The sequence below is a fragment of the Protopterus annectens genome, chromosome 6.part1, assembly GCF_019279795.1.
Source record: "Protopterus annectens isolate FY-2018-M chromosome 6.part1, PAN1.0, whole genome shotgun sequence".
In the NCBI taxonomy this organism is placed as follows: Eukaryota; Metazoa; Chordata; order Ceratodontiformes; family Protopteridae; genus Protopterus; species Protopterus annectens.
This window is the reverse complement of record NC_056738.1, coordinates 441,298,539-441,317,488: the sequence shown is the minus strand read 5'-3', so window position 1 is coordinate 441,317,488 and position 18,950 is coordinate 441,298,539. Positions and strand designations below refer to the sequence as shown.

The 18,950-nt window shown below is 36.7% G+C and overlaps 1 protein-coding gene across 2 annotated transcripts in view; it reads right to left on the bottom strand.

Annotated features, from left to right (window-relative positions):
• SPEG (striated muscle enriched protein kinase) overlaps positions 1-18,950 on the bottom strand; it is a 2,687,905-nt gene that overhangs the window by 819,716 nt on the left and 1,849,239 nt on the right. For both annotated transcript variants that reach the window (XM_044075871.1, XM_044075873.1), the window contains one exon: positions 12,015-12,204. In XM_044075871.1, coding sequence (XP_043931806.1) covers positions 12,015-12,204 — 190 coding nt within the window. The remainder of the gene's footprint in view (positions 1-12,014; positions 12,205-18,950) is intronic.

The following is an 18,950-nucleotide window of genomic DNA, read 5'->3' as shown; positions in this document are numbered from 1 at the left end:
TTATGAATGTCATGAAGCGGATCCCTCAGGGCTACAAGCTACAGTATTGGAACAGATTAGTGTAGAACATACAAATTTACAAGATGTTAAACATAGGTTAAGAAAGAAGGAATCTATATATTTCAGAGTTTAATACACTCTTTCCAAGGGGACTGAACAAAGAGTGTAATTGGAAATCTTTTTTGTAGGGTATGTGTTTTTAATTTAATAATTGTTTAATTACATAATTGATGTATGCTTAAGTATTTATAGACTGGTGGGCAATGTGAAAGGTATACTCTGTAAAGGCTTGTGTAAGCCGAGGAGCTAGAGGATTTTATTGGTCTACTTTTACAATAAAGTGCTAACTTTGGAGATTCACTGGGCCTTTTTTGTCGTTTAGTGCTTACATCTTCACTTTTAGTAGTTCCTGCACCCTCCCCCCAACACTACCTGACCATTAGACTATAACCCCCCAATCTCAGTTCCAGTCTTGGCAGACAGGAATTATAATATTTTTGTCAAGCATCAGTCCCAGTTACTCCCAAGGGAAACTATCCTGGAATGCTGTACATAGCTGAGATACATTACTGAGAGTTCTCAGCAGCTTTGTAAGAACATGCAACACTTTTTATATTGTTAAATAGTTAATAATTTAAAAATTATAATTTTCTCGGTAAAAAGAGGAGACAAGTTTAGGATACTAGGTGGAGGTGGATGATTAAGAGAAATATGCATGCATATTTATTTTTCACAAAAAGTTTTGTATGATTGGAAGTTTTTTTTTAAGAAGATGTTAGCTTTAAATCAATACTGAAATTTAAGAATGCAAGGAGCAGACATAAAACAATTCTTAACTGATGTTGTCAACAAATTTATTGCAATGGGCATCAATTCCCATTCAGATTTTATATCAAATGTATGGAGTAGCAATATTATCCATCTGTCTTTGTTTGTTTGTGTCTTTCAGCTTTTCCCGGTTAGAGGTCGCCACAGCGGAACTCCGGTCTGCTAATGATTGGCAGTAGAGTTTTACGTGCTGGCTTGCCGGGCCTAACGCACAACCTTCAACGAAGGAACGCCCGTTCACGCATGTCGCCACTCAGAAGACACTCTAACTGAGAATCGAATGGGCAATGTCTAACTGTGAGGCGACAACGCTACCGCAGCACCACCACCGCAGTTTTTTTTCTATTGTCCGCAATTGTAATCAAGCGTTCTTAATTTTAAGAATCTTCTGCAGCACAGCCAAAGATGGTTTCATCCGCTCATCTTTTTAAATCTTCTGATTAAATTTAATATTTTAATAACAGATCATAAAGGAACAAGCTAAACACTGTTGAAACATCTATAGACATTAACTGTTAGGACTATTGTTCAGTACAGTTTTAATACTTTTAGAAAACATAAGATAATTGGTAGTTATTTTTGTTGTTCTAGCAGCCATGCTAATAACATTGTATATGTGGTTGTCTAAGGGACTTAGATTCTGGTCATGTTGTGTTCTGTGGTACAGTTTTTAATTATATTTTAGAAAATTCTAATTTCTCTGTATTTCTTGCAAAAAAAGTTTGTAATAACTAAAAATGGGAGCACATATAATTTTCATCTCTATATATATATTTGTCAAGAATGGACTGGAGGACCACAAACAGGGACTACCATATAATAATATCACCTACCTCTCTCAGAAACCTCTTATTTTGACCATAACACAATCAAGTGTTCTGTAGCTTTTTTTTTTACAAAAGTAACTACACATTACTAATTTTCTTATTTCACCTAATCATATCCAGAAGCATTTATAGTTCATTTTTTAACATGGACAAATAACTCCCTTTGAATACACTGTATACGAAAATTAATATCTTGTTAAAAATATCACTTTTTTAATTTGCTCTTTCCTAGTCATTGCTTTACATAACAAAATATAGCCTTAATTTCTCGCTCAGATAAACTCTTCAGTTTTTATTAATAATAAAGGCAAGTTATTTAGCAATTCAAATTATTTTAAGAAGTTATTACAGTTTGTATGTTTTAATAATTTCATTATCTTCCACAGATTTGTGGATGTGAAACTAACCAGTTTCCTTAAAAATTGCACCTAATCTTCATTGTAGACAAGCTGCCTTAATAAAATGCTGACAGAAACGTCCTTCTCTCTTTCTCTCTCTAGCCTGCTGATACTTGAGCATCTATTTACAAGCATCTATTTACAAACTATATGAATGGAGTGCCATGCTGTATGTGTTTACAAACTATATGAATGGAGTGCCATGCTGTATGTGTTTACAAACTATATGAATGGAGTGCCATGCTGTATGTGTTTACAAACTATATGAATGGAGTGCCATGCTGTAAGTATTTACAAACTATATGAATGGAGTGCCATGCCGTATGTATTTACAAACTATATGAATGGCGTGCCATGCTGTATGTGTTTACAAACTATATGAATGGAGTGCCATGCTGTATGTATTTACAAACTATATGAATGGAGTGCCATGCTGTATGTATTTACAAACTATATGAATGGAGTGCCATGCTGTATGTATTTACAAACTATATGAATGGAGTGCCATGCCGTATGTATTTACAAACTATATGAATGGAGTGCCATGCTGTATGTGTTTACAAACTATATGAATGGAGTGCCATGCTGTGTGTATTTACAAACTGTATGAATGGAGTGCCATGCTGTATGTATTTACAAACTGTATGAATGGAGTGCCATGCTGCATCTATTTAGTGATATGTAAATAGTAAAGGGAGGGACACTAACAAACCATACAACTTAAATGCCTCAATGAATGACTCGCTCTTCTTAGCAACTACAGACATCTTTCAAACCTAGCAATCAAATTCTTCACTCAAACATTGGATCAAAGCCTAAACTATCATACTATTTATAACACTCTTCGGTCTCCTCACACAATGTAATTGCAACAGTCCTTAATCACGCTACTCCCACGACAGTACACCAACACCCCTCTTTCCCTATATCTTCATCACACCATCCAGGTAACCTACATTTTAAAAATAACACACACCATGCTCTTTCTTCTGCCTACACTCTGTACTCTACTGCTATCTGCATAATACCTGACATCCTATAGTCACCTACAGATACAACATGTCCATAGTCCCACACTATATTATACTAATACCGTCCACTCCTCACTCTCCTACCTTGCCATCTCCTCCCAGCTCTACAATCACACACCTATTGCATACTTCCATTTCAAACATGTAGTCAGTAACTGTTAACCCCTTTGCTACAATAAATAAGAGGACAGAAGTTTCTTCATTACCAGCAGCACAGGAACTTTGTTCACAACTAGAGAAACTGTTATTTAAAGAAACTGCCATTTTTTACAATATCAACAGTCTCCAGAGATACCAAGAACTGCAAATAACACTCGTGGACTTAGAGCAGTTAAAAGTCCTTCTACTCCTTTTGAATTGTCGGAAGAACTAGAACAAAAATTTCAAGAGAGGTGGTTAGCGGCAGCTCATCGCTGCAGTACTGAATGGGTATCTATACTAATAGAAAGGGATAGCCTCAAAAGGAACAAGCTGTTGGGGGAAACAAAAAAGTTATGTGATGAAGTAATTAAGATAACATCAAACTCAGCATTGGAATCCTTCTTAGGAAGTATTAATGACCGTCTTTCTTCTTATGAGAAAGAACTTATCAACCGGAAAAAAAGTAAACTTCAGAAAAACTTAAGGGACTATTAACGAAAGAAGGCTTTTGTGCTTTCAACCAATCAGCAGTCCAAACGGCGCATAGTTTCCAAACATATAAACATATGGTCAACGTAAAAACCGGAGTTTCCATTCAGGTGAAAGCGGGGCTTCTTCTATGGAAGAAGAGGAATTAAGAGATCAAGAATATCCAGGTTTACCTAGACCCAATAATGCTGAGTCCTTTCAGAGGACATTTCGAGGCTCAAACGCCCAGGGAAATGGGGCTAGAAAATGTACCTAGCAGGGACAAGACAATTATAGAGACCAAGGCCAGGGCCAATACAAACGAAGAAAATGGACTAACTAAACAGGTGGAATGTATTAATGCAGACCAGTATGTTGTTAATCTGTCTAACTATTTGTTTGATGTAGTTGAAATGTCAGTTTTACAAAAAGGTTTAAAATTTATACCAACAGTTTTACCTAGATTATATGAATTAAAGGGTGAAATATTTAAGTTAGTACGTAAAATGCAGTTAAAGGATTATTTTTACAATTCTGTTTTTGAAAACACTAATGTTCCAAAAGTGGAAACGAACTCATGTAGTGATTGTAGTTTTTATTTTTGTGACTCCGGAACAGAGAGCAATGCTTATAGTCTCCTAGATACAACTAAAATATCTGTGAAAAGTACTTTCATGCCTCCGTTTAAGAATACTTATATACAGCGTTTTCTTAGCGCTCTTAGTATAATATTGGAAAAGGAAATAGATGATTTTGAGATCACTAGAAAAAAATATAATTTGACTAAAATGGAATGGATGAAGCTAAAACAATTAAGCGCTAATGACAAAATAGTGTTTAAGCCCTCTGATAAGGGGGGCAAGTTGGTAGTCATGAACTCTTTGGATTACTGTGACATGTGCATGCAACATTTAAACAATGAATCAGTATACAGTAAAGTAAATGTAAATACTCTGATTCAAGCACAGCATGATTTTCAGATGTTGTTGGATAAGGGGGTCAGACTACATTATTTTACAGCTTTTGATGTGTCAAATAAATTTGAGACTAAAGGGAATGTGGTAGCTAGATTTTTTTGTGTCCCTAAAATTCATAAAAATTTACAACACCCCCCCAGGACGTCCAATAGTATCAGCTAATGGTTATTTTACCCACAATTTGAGCTGTTTTTCACAAGAATTTTTGTTAAAAGAAGTGTTAAAGCTTTCATCTTATATAAAAGATTCTTTTGACTTTTTGAAAAAGATAGAAGACATTATATGGACGGAAGAAATGTACTTTGTAGTAGTAGATGTGGTTAGCTTGTACACGAGTATGCAACATTATTATGGCCTAGAGGCAATACAGTATTTTCTGGGTGATAACCCCAGAACTCACTACATCAAAGAGTTGATATATTTTTGTTTAATGAATAATATTTTCGAGTTTGGAGGGAGCCTATATAGGAAGAACAAGGGCACAGCAATGGGGGCAGCTTTTGCCCCAGCGTATGCAAACTTGTTTATGGCACTAGTGGAAAGTACACACATATATATAAGTACATTTTATAGAGGTCATGTCATAAAATATTTCAGATTTATAGAAGACCTCATATTTGTGTGCCGGGGGGGGGGGGCAAAGAAGAGGTACCAGAATTTTTGCAGTACCTAGACAATAATGAATATGAAATTCAATTTGACAGGGCACAAGTGGCACTAGTGGTAAATCTTCTGGATATTACTCTGGAAGGAAAAATGAAAAGAAAGATTAAAACCAGTATACATAGAAAGTGTAATCAGTCTAATTTGATGCTGTAGGCTACTAGTTGTCATCCATCACATACTTTAATTTCTGTTCCTTATGGAGAATTATTAAGGATAAAGAGACTATGCAGTGATGAGAATGAATTACGGAAGGAAGCTGAGAAAGCCATAGATATGTTATTAAGAAGGGGCTATAAGCAAGATGTAGTGTTAGACAGTTATGCTAAAATCTATGGAAGTTCCGAAGTCATTAGTGGAAATTTATACAATAAAAATTCAGAGAGTTGTAAAAATAAAATATCAATGGATAGTTTTTGATTTTTTTGTTACTAAATACACCCCTTTTCAGACAGGTTAAATGAATTATTAAAGGAGTATTGGAAGCACACAGCAAAAGAAGTGCCTTCACTTTCACAAATAGAATTAAGGTTTTCCTTTCAGAGAGGACAGAATTTAAAGGATTTTCTGGTTCACAGCAAATATAGTAAACCAAAATAAAACATTATTAAAAGTCCAACAGGATTAGGAACTTTTCCGTGTGGAAAGTGTTCAATTTGTCAATTTATAGTGCCAAGTTTTGAGAAAATAAATGAAAAGAAGTTTGAAACTCAAGGAATTTTCTCTTGTGCAAGTAGGGGAATTATTTATGCCATAGGGTGTTCTTGTAAAAACTATTATATAGGTGAAACCAAAAGAAGTTTAAGTGAAAGAAAAAAGAACATATCAGGGACATTAAGAAAAACAAAGTTATAAGTCCCGTAGTGGAACATTTCAATAAAGTACATTTAGGAGATACTAAAAATTTAAAAGTAACAGTTTTAGAGCAGGTTTTACAATATTTTGCCAGTGAGGAAATGTTAAAACATTTACTCAGGAAAAAAGAATCGATTTTTATTATTAAATATAATACTTTACAACCTAATGGTTTAAATAAGGAATGCAACTGGCAACGTTTTATTTAGAAATAACTTTAAGAAAAAGCTCCTTTCATTGATTTTAAGCAAATTGAATATAATTGATTAATTAAGCAATGCTGTGTATATAAAATGAAAATTGGATGAATAAGAATTTTACTTTGTAAAGGCTGGTTGCGGCCGAGGCGCTAAGAGATTTTATGCTATCTATTGTGGAATAAAAAACATTCGATGAACATAAGAACAAGACATCATTGTTTTTTTAGCTACTGTGGTTTCAAGGGTACTCTGCAATTGTGGTTCTATATATGTAGTCAGTAAAACAGCTAACCACTTCAGCAAACACCTACTCTCCAAATTGTCACACAAACATGCATGTGTATTATCATAGATTCTCCATAATGGTGATATACACCTCAATCTTGGGCCACAAACTGCACAACATACCATCATGGCTACCATTCCACCCCTTCCTCACATTAAAACTACAGACCTTATCATTCTTAACACGAACCTTAGAAGCCTAGTTAACAAGATCACAGACTTTTATGCAGTCATTGCTCAATACTCATCCAATATTCTTATAGCAACAGAAACTTGGCTAAAACCCAATATAAGAGACACAGACATACTCCCACAAGGTTATAGCATACACAGGTTAGACAGGATCAGGAAGAAGGGTGGCGGGTTTGCAGTCTTCTACAAAGATAATCTAAGCATAGACCACCTACCCATCAAATACCCTTATGCTAACAACTTTGAAGTTCTAGTAACATGGCTCAGAATCAACCCCAATAAACGGGTCTATATTAGAACACCGAACATTCAAAATGTCGAATGTTCTAATATCGAACCCTACCAATCGAAAATACTAAACATTGAACATTCAGAACAGCAAATTTTTTTCCTAGGGAAAAAATTTGCTGTTCCAAAACACATACACACAACACAAGCACACCAAACAAACAGCAATCCACACACATACACTTAAACTCTTACACCTAACTCTACACTAAACTATACACACACACCACTAACTATCCACTTACCTTAACCCAAACCCTAACCCTAAGGTCCATCACTATCACACACTCACCTACCCCACCCTAACCCTCACATCCACACATTCACACACTTACCTGACCCGCGCCCTAACCCTAACTCACCTAACCCACCCTAACCCTCACGTCCACACAATCGCACACATACCTAACCCACGCCCTAACCCTAAACCTAAACCTAACTCACCTAACCCACCCTAACCCTCATGCCCACACAATCGCACACATACCTAACCCACACCCTAACCCTAACTAACCTAGTCTGCACTCAATCGCGCACTTACCAGAACCCGACCCGTAACTTTCCACCAGAGCGCTGAAAATACCAAAGCAACAGAAACAGACAACCAAATTCGTTCCCTAGGAAAAGATTTGGTTTTCTGCTTTTCTTCAATATTTTCAGTGTTCGCTGAAAATGGGTCGATATTAGAAAACTCAACATTTTAAATGTTCGGTGTTCTAATATAGACCCAAAGAAACATATTACCACAATAGCCACTTACATACCTCCCAATAATACTCCCATTGCCACTGAGGAACTCATAGCCTGGACAGCCTCAACCTACACCCATGAAACCATTATTACAGGCGACTTCAACTTAGACTGGAACACTTGCACTGGTAACAACCCATCTACTTCTATAAATCTGCATGGTTTCTCCCAAATAATCCAGTTTCCCACATGAATAGATAAACATAGCAAAACGGAATCTATCTTAGACTGGTCACTTATCAACAGTAGCACCCACAACTATCTCTCAGGATGCTCTCCAAATAATTTAAGTGACTATATACCTACCTACTTAATCTGTCATCAGCTCAACTCACCCAGAACTATAGTTTGCAAAGTTGTATGAAATACCAAAAACTTCTCCAATGAAGTATTCATAGACATGGTCAATAAATGCAACTGGACACCACTCTATCATCTCCAACTTGACCAGGCTGTAACATACTTCAATGACACATTTCTAGCTATTCTAAATAGCTCCGCACCAACTTATACATGTTGTGTTTAAAATAAGAGATTGCCCTGGATATCAAAAGATACCACTAAACTTCAAAAACTAAGGGACAAAACCTGGAATCAATACCAAAAAACAAAAGACAATAAAACTCTGCTAGCATACCAGCAGCTCCGCAATCAAACAAAAAAACAACTCAAACTAAACAAAAAAAACATATTATGCAACTATGCAAAACAAATATGAAAACAATCCCAAAAAGTTCTGGAAAGCAATTAACTCGCTCCTCCACCCAGGTAAAGCTACAACTCCAGAACTAACAACCAATAACCAAAGTGTGAGTATTGCCTCACAAATCAACACCTACTTTATAAACACTATCCTCTCCTTAGTTACAGGGGAGCAATTCCACCCCTCTGTCTCTTCCACCTAATGTGGAAACCAACAACTTTTTTGACCTCAAACCTGTCCCAACTAACACCATAAGAACAATACTGAAAAAACTGAAACTTTCTTCCTTAGCAGCTGACCAACTCCCCAATGAGTACCTCAGACTGTCAGCTGACATCATAGCTTTGCCTATCTCCATTCTGGTAAATAGGTCTATAGCAGAACAATATGTCCCAAAATTATGGAAAATTTCCTATATCACCCCTCCCCATAAAGGAGGAAAATCAACATAATTAAACAATTACAGACCCATAGCCATCCTTTCCCTCTGTGTCAAAATTCTGGAAAAATGTATCCACATTCAGTTACTACAATACCTGTTATCTCACAACCTTATCTCTCCCTCCCAACAGGGTTTCATACCATAACATAGCACCACCACAGCCCTAATTAATTTCTCTAACACCATCAACCAACTGAAAAATTCAAACCAGCAAGTAGCATCAATCTTCTTAGACATGTCAAAAGCATTCAACACTGTCTCGCATCAGAGACTCCTTAGTACTCTTGCCTCACTAAACCTATCCAAGACTTCCCTCTCCTGGTTCCTAAGCCATCTTTCTGACAGACAACAAGCAGTACAATGGAAATGTGAACTTTCACCACTTCTGCCTGTCTTGGTTGGAGTCCCCCAAGGGTCTATATTAGGACCCCTTCTTTTCACCATCTTCTCTAATGATCTAGCCTCATCCACAACATGCTAAAGTAGTTCAGTATGCGGATGATTCAACTTTAATCTGCTCAGTAGATACCTTACTAGACCTACAAATAATAGCCCAATAAGCTTTTAATAATATAGAAACATATCTAAGTAAATCACAACTAATCCTCAATGCCAAAAAGACACAGTTAATGCTATTTACCAGTAGCAAACACTCACCGACCACCCCTCCTTTTACTATTCTCTCAGCAAACAACACAGTCATCCAATCAGTTGAGCATACAAAACTCCTTGGAGTGACAATTGACAACAAACTCAGATCTGACCAACACATAGCCACCACAATTAAGAAAGTTCACATCAAACTTGGCTCACTGTACAGAAGCAAGCTATTCCTCACTGACAATACCAGACTAGCCATATCCAGAACCTTCCTCCTCTCTACACTCCTATATGCTTCCCCCTCTTTGCCAACTTAAAAAAAATCAGACAACCAAATTGGAAACTTGCTACAACAAAATAGCCCATTTCGCAGCCAACCTTCCTCACCAAACCCACCATTGTGTTGCTCTACATAAATTAAATTGGCTCAAGCTACCTAACCTTCTTCATCTCTACCAACTTAAATTCACACACAATATCATCTTCCATCCTGACAGTTGCCCATCCCTCAAGGAACTTGTTGTTCCCTACTCGTGCCACAAAGTCTAAGATCTGCAGACAGAAACTTTCTCACAGTAAACAAAGGTAAAAACACTCATGGTGAAGCCCTATTCTCAAATCAAATACCCAAATTATGGAACTCTCTACCCCATACCCTCCAAAACATACTTGAATCTACCAGTTTTAAACAACTACTATTTGAACATCTATCCAAGAACTGGCACTGCTCCTGCGCCAAACCTGGCTGACAAGATATCTATAACTGTCTCAATACACTGTCCACTCCTTACCTCATTTTCTCCATCTCCTCAGTGTTATTACTACTCAAAAAATAAATATATATAAAGGAAATCTCATTTATTTTTTCTCACAGTGATCTTCACTGAAATGCTTGTGTTTTTCTTTTTGAACCTGTATCTACTAGAGAACCGTATTGAATACTACTTTGTATAGACTAACTAGAAGACATGTATTCTGCATCTTACTGTATGTATAGTATTGTACTATGTAATTATTGTAGATTGCTTGTATTTCTGTGGAGCTTTCCTCCCGAGGCCTCCGCTGAAAATGGCCTTCTCGCCCAGTCAGACTTTCCAGGTAAACAAATGTAAATAAATAAATAAATAATAACATGTAAATGCCCAAGTGCAATAATATATCTTGCTTGCTGGTATCATTCACAAGTAACAGAATAAAATTATTTGCAGTAACATGCATTCTATGAGTAATAAAATGTCCTGATCTGTAATTGTTACTGATGTTTATTGATTTTAATCCTCACCTTTCTGACATAAAGTCATATATTTTTGAGTGACTGAGCACAACTATATCAAACATATATGTGTGTGTCTGTGTGTGTGTGTGTGTGTGTGTGTGTGTGTGTAGCCAAATATTAAAACTAGATTACTGTTTAATCAGTTCTGACTTGCTCTAACTAGCATGTGTTAGATTTTATGCTGAAGAAAGTTGACCTTACTATAATGCAGGTTATATCAATGATACAGTTTTCTCTACTGCAGCTCTGACATTTGTAAAGTGGGTAAATGAGAATGAATTATTTGGTGTTAGATTATCAGGAGGATAAAGATACTAATAGATAGTGAAATTAATATCGTACAAGGAGATTGTTACTGAACTTCCACATGCTAGAAAAGTACTAAGCAGAGCCACAAACTGATGTTTAGATTTAAATATCGAAAAGGGCATTTATCCACATGTCTGAAAAAGGATTATATGATGATAGCTTGAAACCCAATGCAGTCTACTTTGTAAAAGCCATCGCTGCAAAAGTACTGTTCTTTTACAGAAATTATAATTTTGGAATTTCCAGAATGAATGTTGCCTTTTGAGTAGGTCTGTCCTCCCTCCAAGGTACACTCGAGGAAGTTAAGATCTACGTAACTCGAGGAAAGGGTATGCTTCTAGTGGTGGCCACAAGCAAAAAACGTCAGTTGCACTTGCTACATACAATTCAATGACTCAGGGTAGCGTTGGGTACTACTGACTATAGCTCTGCAATGGGAATTGAAAAGTGTTGTATTACTGAGCTCACAACACCATTTGTTATAAAGACAAGTATTTCTCCTACTTAAGAGTACTGCTTTTAATGTTATATTAAGTAATTGTGTAATGATTTGTATTCTGAACAAATAGACCCATTACAATTTGGCTTCTGATTAGAAGATTTAAGGGCTGTAATTAGTTTATAGAATATGATTAAAGCTACTCAACTGTCACACCAGTATACATGATGAACTAGTTTTTCAACTCTTCACAACAAGAATGAACATATAATCTCAATTAGAAAAATACCTGACATAATACTAATGCATTCTGAGGTTGTACAACACAGATATGTTTCTTACCTTTGTAGTGAGGCTGCAGGACGAGGTTCTTCTACATATAACTCAGCACAGCACTCAACTTCCCCATGTGGGTTCCTTGCTGAGACTGTATATTCCCCTTCATTCTCACTGCTCACATGGGAGATTATTAAAGAATGAAGACCTCGCTCCTTCACAAGGCGTATGTTTTCACTTTCCGTCACCTCATGACCTGAATGAAGAAAAAATGGAAGTCAGTAAAGATTTACTCCAGCTATACAATATTGGAGCAAACAGCTTCTCCATTAAAGTCAGGAGTCTAAATATTATTACTAATGGATGGTCTAGTAACAAATCTTCTATAATCTAAGTAAATGTTTTAGAAGTCTGATCATCCTAAAGGCTCCATACTTAGCTCCATGAGCTGTGAAACAAAGTATTTACAGTGTTTTACACTTCAAAATCATGCTGCAGGAAAATTTTCTTAGTTCAAGCCAAGAAAACATCTACCTTCAGTGAACCTGAGCAGGGTTAGTGAAGGAAAATTGTAGGTTCAATATAAATCCTCCCAAGGAACCAAAAAACATGTATACAACTACCTTTGTGTTTTAAACAGGAATTCCCACCAGCATAGCTAAATTTCTAATCATAAGAATTCTGGACAAAACCAAAAATAATTTGGGGAAAATGGCCGAAAATCAGGGACAAATTTTAAATATTGCTCTTATAAACTTAGAAAGTTGATGGAATAATAGGTTTGACATTAGCACATATTTTCTGAAGGGTACGAATTCTGAAACTCAAATGTGTGTCATTATTTAGTGACTTCAGTCCACTTCAACTCTCAATGGTTTGGCAGAAAACCTAAAATTTTAAGAGGAACCAAGAGGGTGGGAGGTTGGCATAATGGTTAAGGTATTTGCCTTATAAACCAAAGTTGCAGGGTTTGATTCTCACATGGGGTAATTGGCTAGGCTTAAAATGGCCCACAAAGGCAGTTAGCCTAGTACTAATCTATGAACCTATGAAAAACATAAGGCAAAAATCTGGAAAGCTGAGAGGTAAGTCCATCAGACTTGCACTTCAAGTCAATGCTGAAAGTCCTCTGCTAAAACTAGTTGCCTCCTATAGCCTACTTGCTTAAATGCTTAGCATTTTAGGTAAAATATTTTATTATTATTTGTTTCTGTAAGAAAACTATTAACCAATAGATTCTAGACATGGAATCATATGACTGGCCTTATGGCTGGCAATAATCAGATACAAGGCTAAATCTCTTTCACTGTGTTGATATTTTAACAGCTAGATATGTGTCAAAATGCTCTACATATAGCACAAAGACTGGGAAAGTGGCTCCATAAGGTATTTAATTAGTTATAGAAAGAATATGTCCCCCATGACATATAATTCTCTGTAGCAAGGCATTAGTATATTTAGAGAGATCTATGCTTGTTTGTCAAAACCACAAAGGTCTGTAACACTGAATTATGATCCTTACAATTAGCTAGTTTATATGTTGACAGATAAAACAATTAAACTTGTTACTTTGGATCTTGATTCTTCTGACAAGACAGACATAACTCCCTAAGCCAAAATATTCCCATATCCTTCCAAACGGACAACTGAATTCCTAGTCCCCAAATGAAGATGAAGAACTGAATCTTCCACTATTTGATAATGCACACAAGAAAGTTGTTGAAACTCATGATGCAACATTCTTTTGCCTCATTCATGCAGTGCACCAAATAATGTTACTGTGTTTGCTCCTTGCTTAAAGTCCTTTCCCACTTTTGCATATTCCTCCAAAACTGCTTCTATGTCCTTACTGGCCAGGTTATTTATCTCTAGATAAGTAATAACATCTATCTCTTCCTATTCAGCTCTGCTGTGATAATAAAAAGTCACTCCCTGCCTCTTCTGATAAGCTTATGATAGACATTGGAGCTTCCATTCACTTCCTTTTCATAGCTCTACCCTCCTAACAAAAGACCCTTCAGAAGTTCCTTCCTCCTCCTCCACCTCCTACTCTGGGGTACCATGCCACTTTCATGTAGATAAGCTTTGTGGTGTTTGCCAACATCTTTCTGGTTCTCCGCTACTAGTACATCTCAAAGGTACTATTCTGTGCTACACCAGCATATGTATTGTATGGAGGTGCAGCTGGAGATACGTGTTTCTCTTCCACAATCCACAATCTCAGAGCCCATGCTTGTCCAACTTCTCCTCATTCTTGGCAATCACTGGCAGCGACCCCAAGGTTTAATGAAGCACTTTTCGTCCAAATACTTCTTTGAACTTCATTGTCTCAATGCTTATAACTTTCCAGCATTGAACGACATGTGTTCTATCACGTTGTTTAAAATTGAAAAGTTTAATGACATGAAATAACGTAGTAACTACATTATAGAAATTATGTTTTACTTATTAATTTTTCACTTGAAAATGTTTATAATGTAAGGTTAGATAAATGAGGATGCTCTACATTTTCACACAATTTTTGTATATGATTTTCACCATATTGCTGCTGCGATAAATGTATTCACTTGCTTGTTAAATAAGGCAGTTTTAAAGAACAGGAAAATGCATATTATGTTCACAATGCTATTTTAACTACTGTTCCTTTAAATTTTAAGATGGAGAGACAGCTGATTTTAATCATGGTTTAACATGACTATTTAAACTTGAGTTTTGTAAATGTTATTATATGATGAAGTTCAAAGAAGTATTTAGACGAAAAGCACTTCATTAAACTTTGTGGATTCAGTCTTCAGTGAAGTTGCCAGTTGTTTTTGTTTTAATTTTTTAGTTTTTTGTTATCTTGGATTTTGGATTAAATGGCAGCTTGGTATCCTTTCTTATTTCTAGCTGAGTGTCATGGTTTCTTGAATCCTACTCCAGCTTGTCAAGAAATGAGAAATACTGTTCCTGAGTGTTGTACCTATATATTGGGCAACACTGGAACCTCTTTGAAAGACACCATCTCCCCCTACCATACTCAGATGTAATCTAAAGGCCACCACATATCATATTCTACTTCATTATGATCACAACTATTTCAATACATAAACTAATAGAAAACCTATAATAAATTAAATTCCATCTGTAAAACCATACATCTCATTTTCTTCACACTTGCTGACAAAAACTTAGCTAAGCCTCTTTGTCACATAAACTTATTTGCTACATATCCCCAACTCCTTCTCCCCTCAGGAAGACTTCCATCCCATTTCTATATTTTCTTCTACAGTAAAAATATTTGCAAAGTTATTCTCACATCAGTAAGCATGGCATACTAGCAGGACCCCACCACAGGTTCAGACAATGTGCAGTATACTCTTTGTCATTTACATTGTTAAATATAAAATTTTCCTTGCTAGGGGAAAATGTCATTTACCAATGAATGTGTTTATTTACCTGACCAGAGCCTCTATATTTAATACAGAACATAAAACGCTCCTCAGTAAACCACACAGATTAACTTTCAGTAGAATGTCATTAATTGGTTCAAAGACTATCTTAGATTTAGAACCTTCAAAATTAAGTCAGGTAATATTTCCTCTGACAAAGGAACATTCATGTCAGGCATGCCTCATATTTCTGTGTGGTTTCATACCATCTGCTTTTATACACAAATGATACTACCACCTTGTTTGATCCCACCACTGCCACCCTTTATGCAGATGACATTATTTAAAACAGATCTGGCCAGTCCATATAAATACATCAAGAACCTTCTTTAAATATGACCTTAATATTCTTTGCAACTCATTTTAAGTTAACTCTCCAACTGTCAACACTGTTAAGATTGTATCATGCTGTCTGGCACGCAAAATGTTATACCAGATCTACTCTGCTAACTATCTTTACAGTGCAGTAGAGCAGGGAATTAGAGTGTGACTCAGTGTGTGAATATTGTGCTGTGGTGTAATGTGTAATTCTAATTCTGGTGCACAATGAGTATTCTAAAATGTAGTGTGTGTGCATGTGTGTGTGTGTGTGTGTTTGTGTGTGTGTGTGTGTGTGTGTTTACTGTGCAAGTACCCTAAAACTTTTAACAGTAAAGGCCAACCTCCACCGTTAGTTCCTTGAACATAATTTGCCTTTCTGTTCTGACCACTATCCTACATGCCTTCTCTCATTTATCTAGGTAACCTCAGCTCAACCATGTACACATAATTCTTGCCTACTCACCCATCAATGTCACTATGATACTGCACTCACCTCTAGACCCTTTAAGCAACCTGTTAGCATTTGGCTGTCTGAGGCAGCGTAACCATTGCCTTACATTTAATGACAATGTTTTGCTCTTATTAAATATCAAAACTGTTTGTAAAGAATTTACTCAGACTGGGGGCAAAACAGCACGACTTACATATGTCAGTAAACTGCACACTATTACTTCAAAACAACATGGCACTAAACCCACTTATGCTGAGGTTTTAAAGAAATTGTTACCTAAGCTTCCCGCATGCCATAATAATAAGCTTAAGACACAAAGGGATGCATCCATTTCTGTACCCACACCTATACACCTAGACCCACCCAAGGTGTAGATCTAGACCAATGAGGTCAGACCTGCACCCTTTCATGGCAATGTGCTAGATATAGGTGTCTCTACATTCAAGCACACAAGTCTTTCTTTCCACAGGCTGGACAAGTAATTAGTTGTCTATCTAGTGCCAGGATCTGTGGTATGACAAAGGTCCTTAGTTCTTTTCACTCCCCCAATTATGAATATGACCTTGTGGTTGCTCATGTGAGGGTGAATGACCTAAGAAATGTTACCCTACTGGAAATAAAGACAGATATGATCAGGCTCTCCATATATATGTCCAAAGTAGAAAAGATGTCTTGAGCAGCATCTTGCCATTCCCAAGAAGGTTGCTATAGCTCAAAGATAAAATAATTGATTTTAACAACTGGATTGTTAACTGGTATCATTCTAGGATTACCTAGCATGACACTGATGGCTTGCAGGCCAGCCTATTTAACTTTGGATAGCCTCGATCTATCTCCTCAGAACTCCACACATTAGCTAGAACATTTACTGTACCCATAGTGTCTTTTTTACACTGAGTCTGTCTTTTGGACATAACAGTGTAACAAATTCTAACCAAACTTACATTAACATGCTATTGTTCTACGCTAGGAGTCTAAACAAAATAATGCCCAAACTTGATACTTTTCTGTCCCTCATAGAAATACGTACCTGTATATTTACTGAAATATTGTTTCTGTGCATTGACAGCATCCCTCTTTACCTGGGTTTAGCACTTATCATGCATTCAGACCCATTTGGGTACTGTGAGGGAGTATCCATATTCATCCTCAGTCCCATTACCAAAAAACACTAATTTCAACATGATACCAACCTAGAACTCCTGGAAATCCTGGTAACATTAAACAAGATGAACTGCTGCATTATTGACATTTGAAGGACCCCATCAATGACCCAGATGATGATAATATACACTTTAATCACTTGTGATTTGCTGTTCACTTGGAAATTATACTTTTAAACCCGATATAATAATCTTAGATGATTTCAATTCTATGCCTAAAATCTGGCAGACCTATATAACCTATTACAAATGTGCACAATGGTTACTAAAGTTTATTAATGCCAGTTCCCATGACCAAATTGCCCTTCACCTCACTAGAAGTACAAATCTCCTTGTCCTAGTTCTGCACCCCACCATTGACTTCTGCCTCCTCCCTTATTATGTCCAGCTACAGAGAAGTTATCTTCCTTCATTGAAAGTACAGTTGTGCAAGAAAACTTACCATAATAGTAGATGTTCGAATAAATCACTTTTGCAGTAGCCCAAGCTAACTGTGTTATATCCTGCCAAGAATATGACCACTGTCTCCAAAGCTTCAGGGCACTTTCCACGCATGTTAACCACTGTGGGGCTTAAGGACAGCAGTATAAAAGCAGTGGCTAGGATGCAAAAAGCTTCAGAACGTTTTTGCCTGAAGAAGGAAGGCTAAAGGCCTGAAGTCAGGTAAATGCTAGGAATGGAAATAAAAATCTGTCTATCTATCTATCTATCTATCTATCTATCTATCTATCTATCTAGGTTCATATGTATATACTAGGCTAATGACCACCAGGGTCTTTATAAGTCTAGCCATAAAATCCAACTCAATTATATACCTATGCATCATGGGTGTTTATTAGGAGTGGGTATGTTAGGAAGTTTCTAGAGGTTATGTGGGGAGAGGGTATGTTAGTTTGGGCAATACTGCCTGTCTCTATCAGAGACATGGGGGTCAGACTCAGGGTGAATTTCTGATTTCCCATTAATTGGTCAAGGTTACACTTAAATAGGATTGGAGATGGGCTCTTTTTCACATGGTGGCGAGTCTGCTCCACAGCACTGGATCCCCTGAGACATGTAACTGCCTTGTCTTATTTATCTCACAAGCAAAAATTTAAATCCTTTGATCTAGTGATTCTGATGCTGTTCATTTTGTGAATGTGTAAAAGGTCCATCAGAGCTGGATCCAAGGATGCCTTGTATGCCAGGCATAAATCACCAATAAGTAGCCTGTGGGAGACATAGTATAGAGACAGGGCTTTAAGGGGATCTGTATATGACAGTGTGTTTATACCCTGGATTCTTCTGGTAAGGAACCTTTGTGGGTGCTCTAACTGTTGCATATATCTGGTGCGGTACATGCCAAAGAGGACATTATACTCAATGACGGGTCTAATAACGGTCAAATAAAGTGGCGCTATGACTTCCTTGGACCTGGATGCCATGCCTTTATTTATAAATTGTGCAATGTAGAATGATTTTCTTGCTATCTTGGCCACATATTGGTCAAATACAAGATTACTGTCTACATATGTTTCCAGATCCCTGACTACTGAGTCAGCTCTTAGGGGTGTCTCATTACTGGAGTAATTAGCCTGGGTGGCAGTTTTTCCAAAAGGCACTATAATGTATGTCTTAGCATTGAGTTTTAACTTGT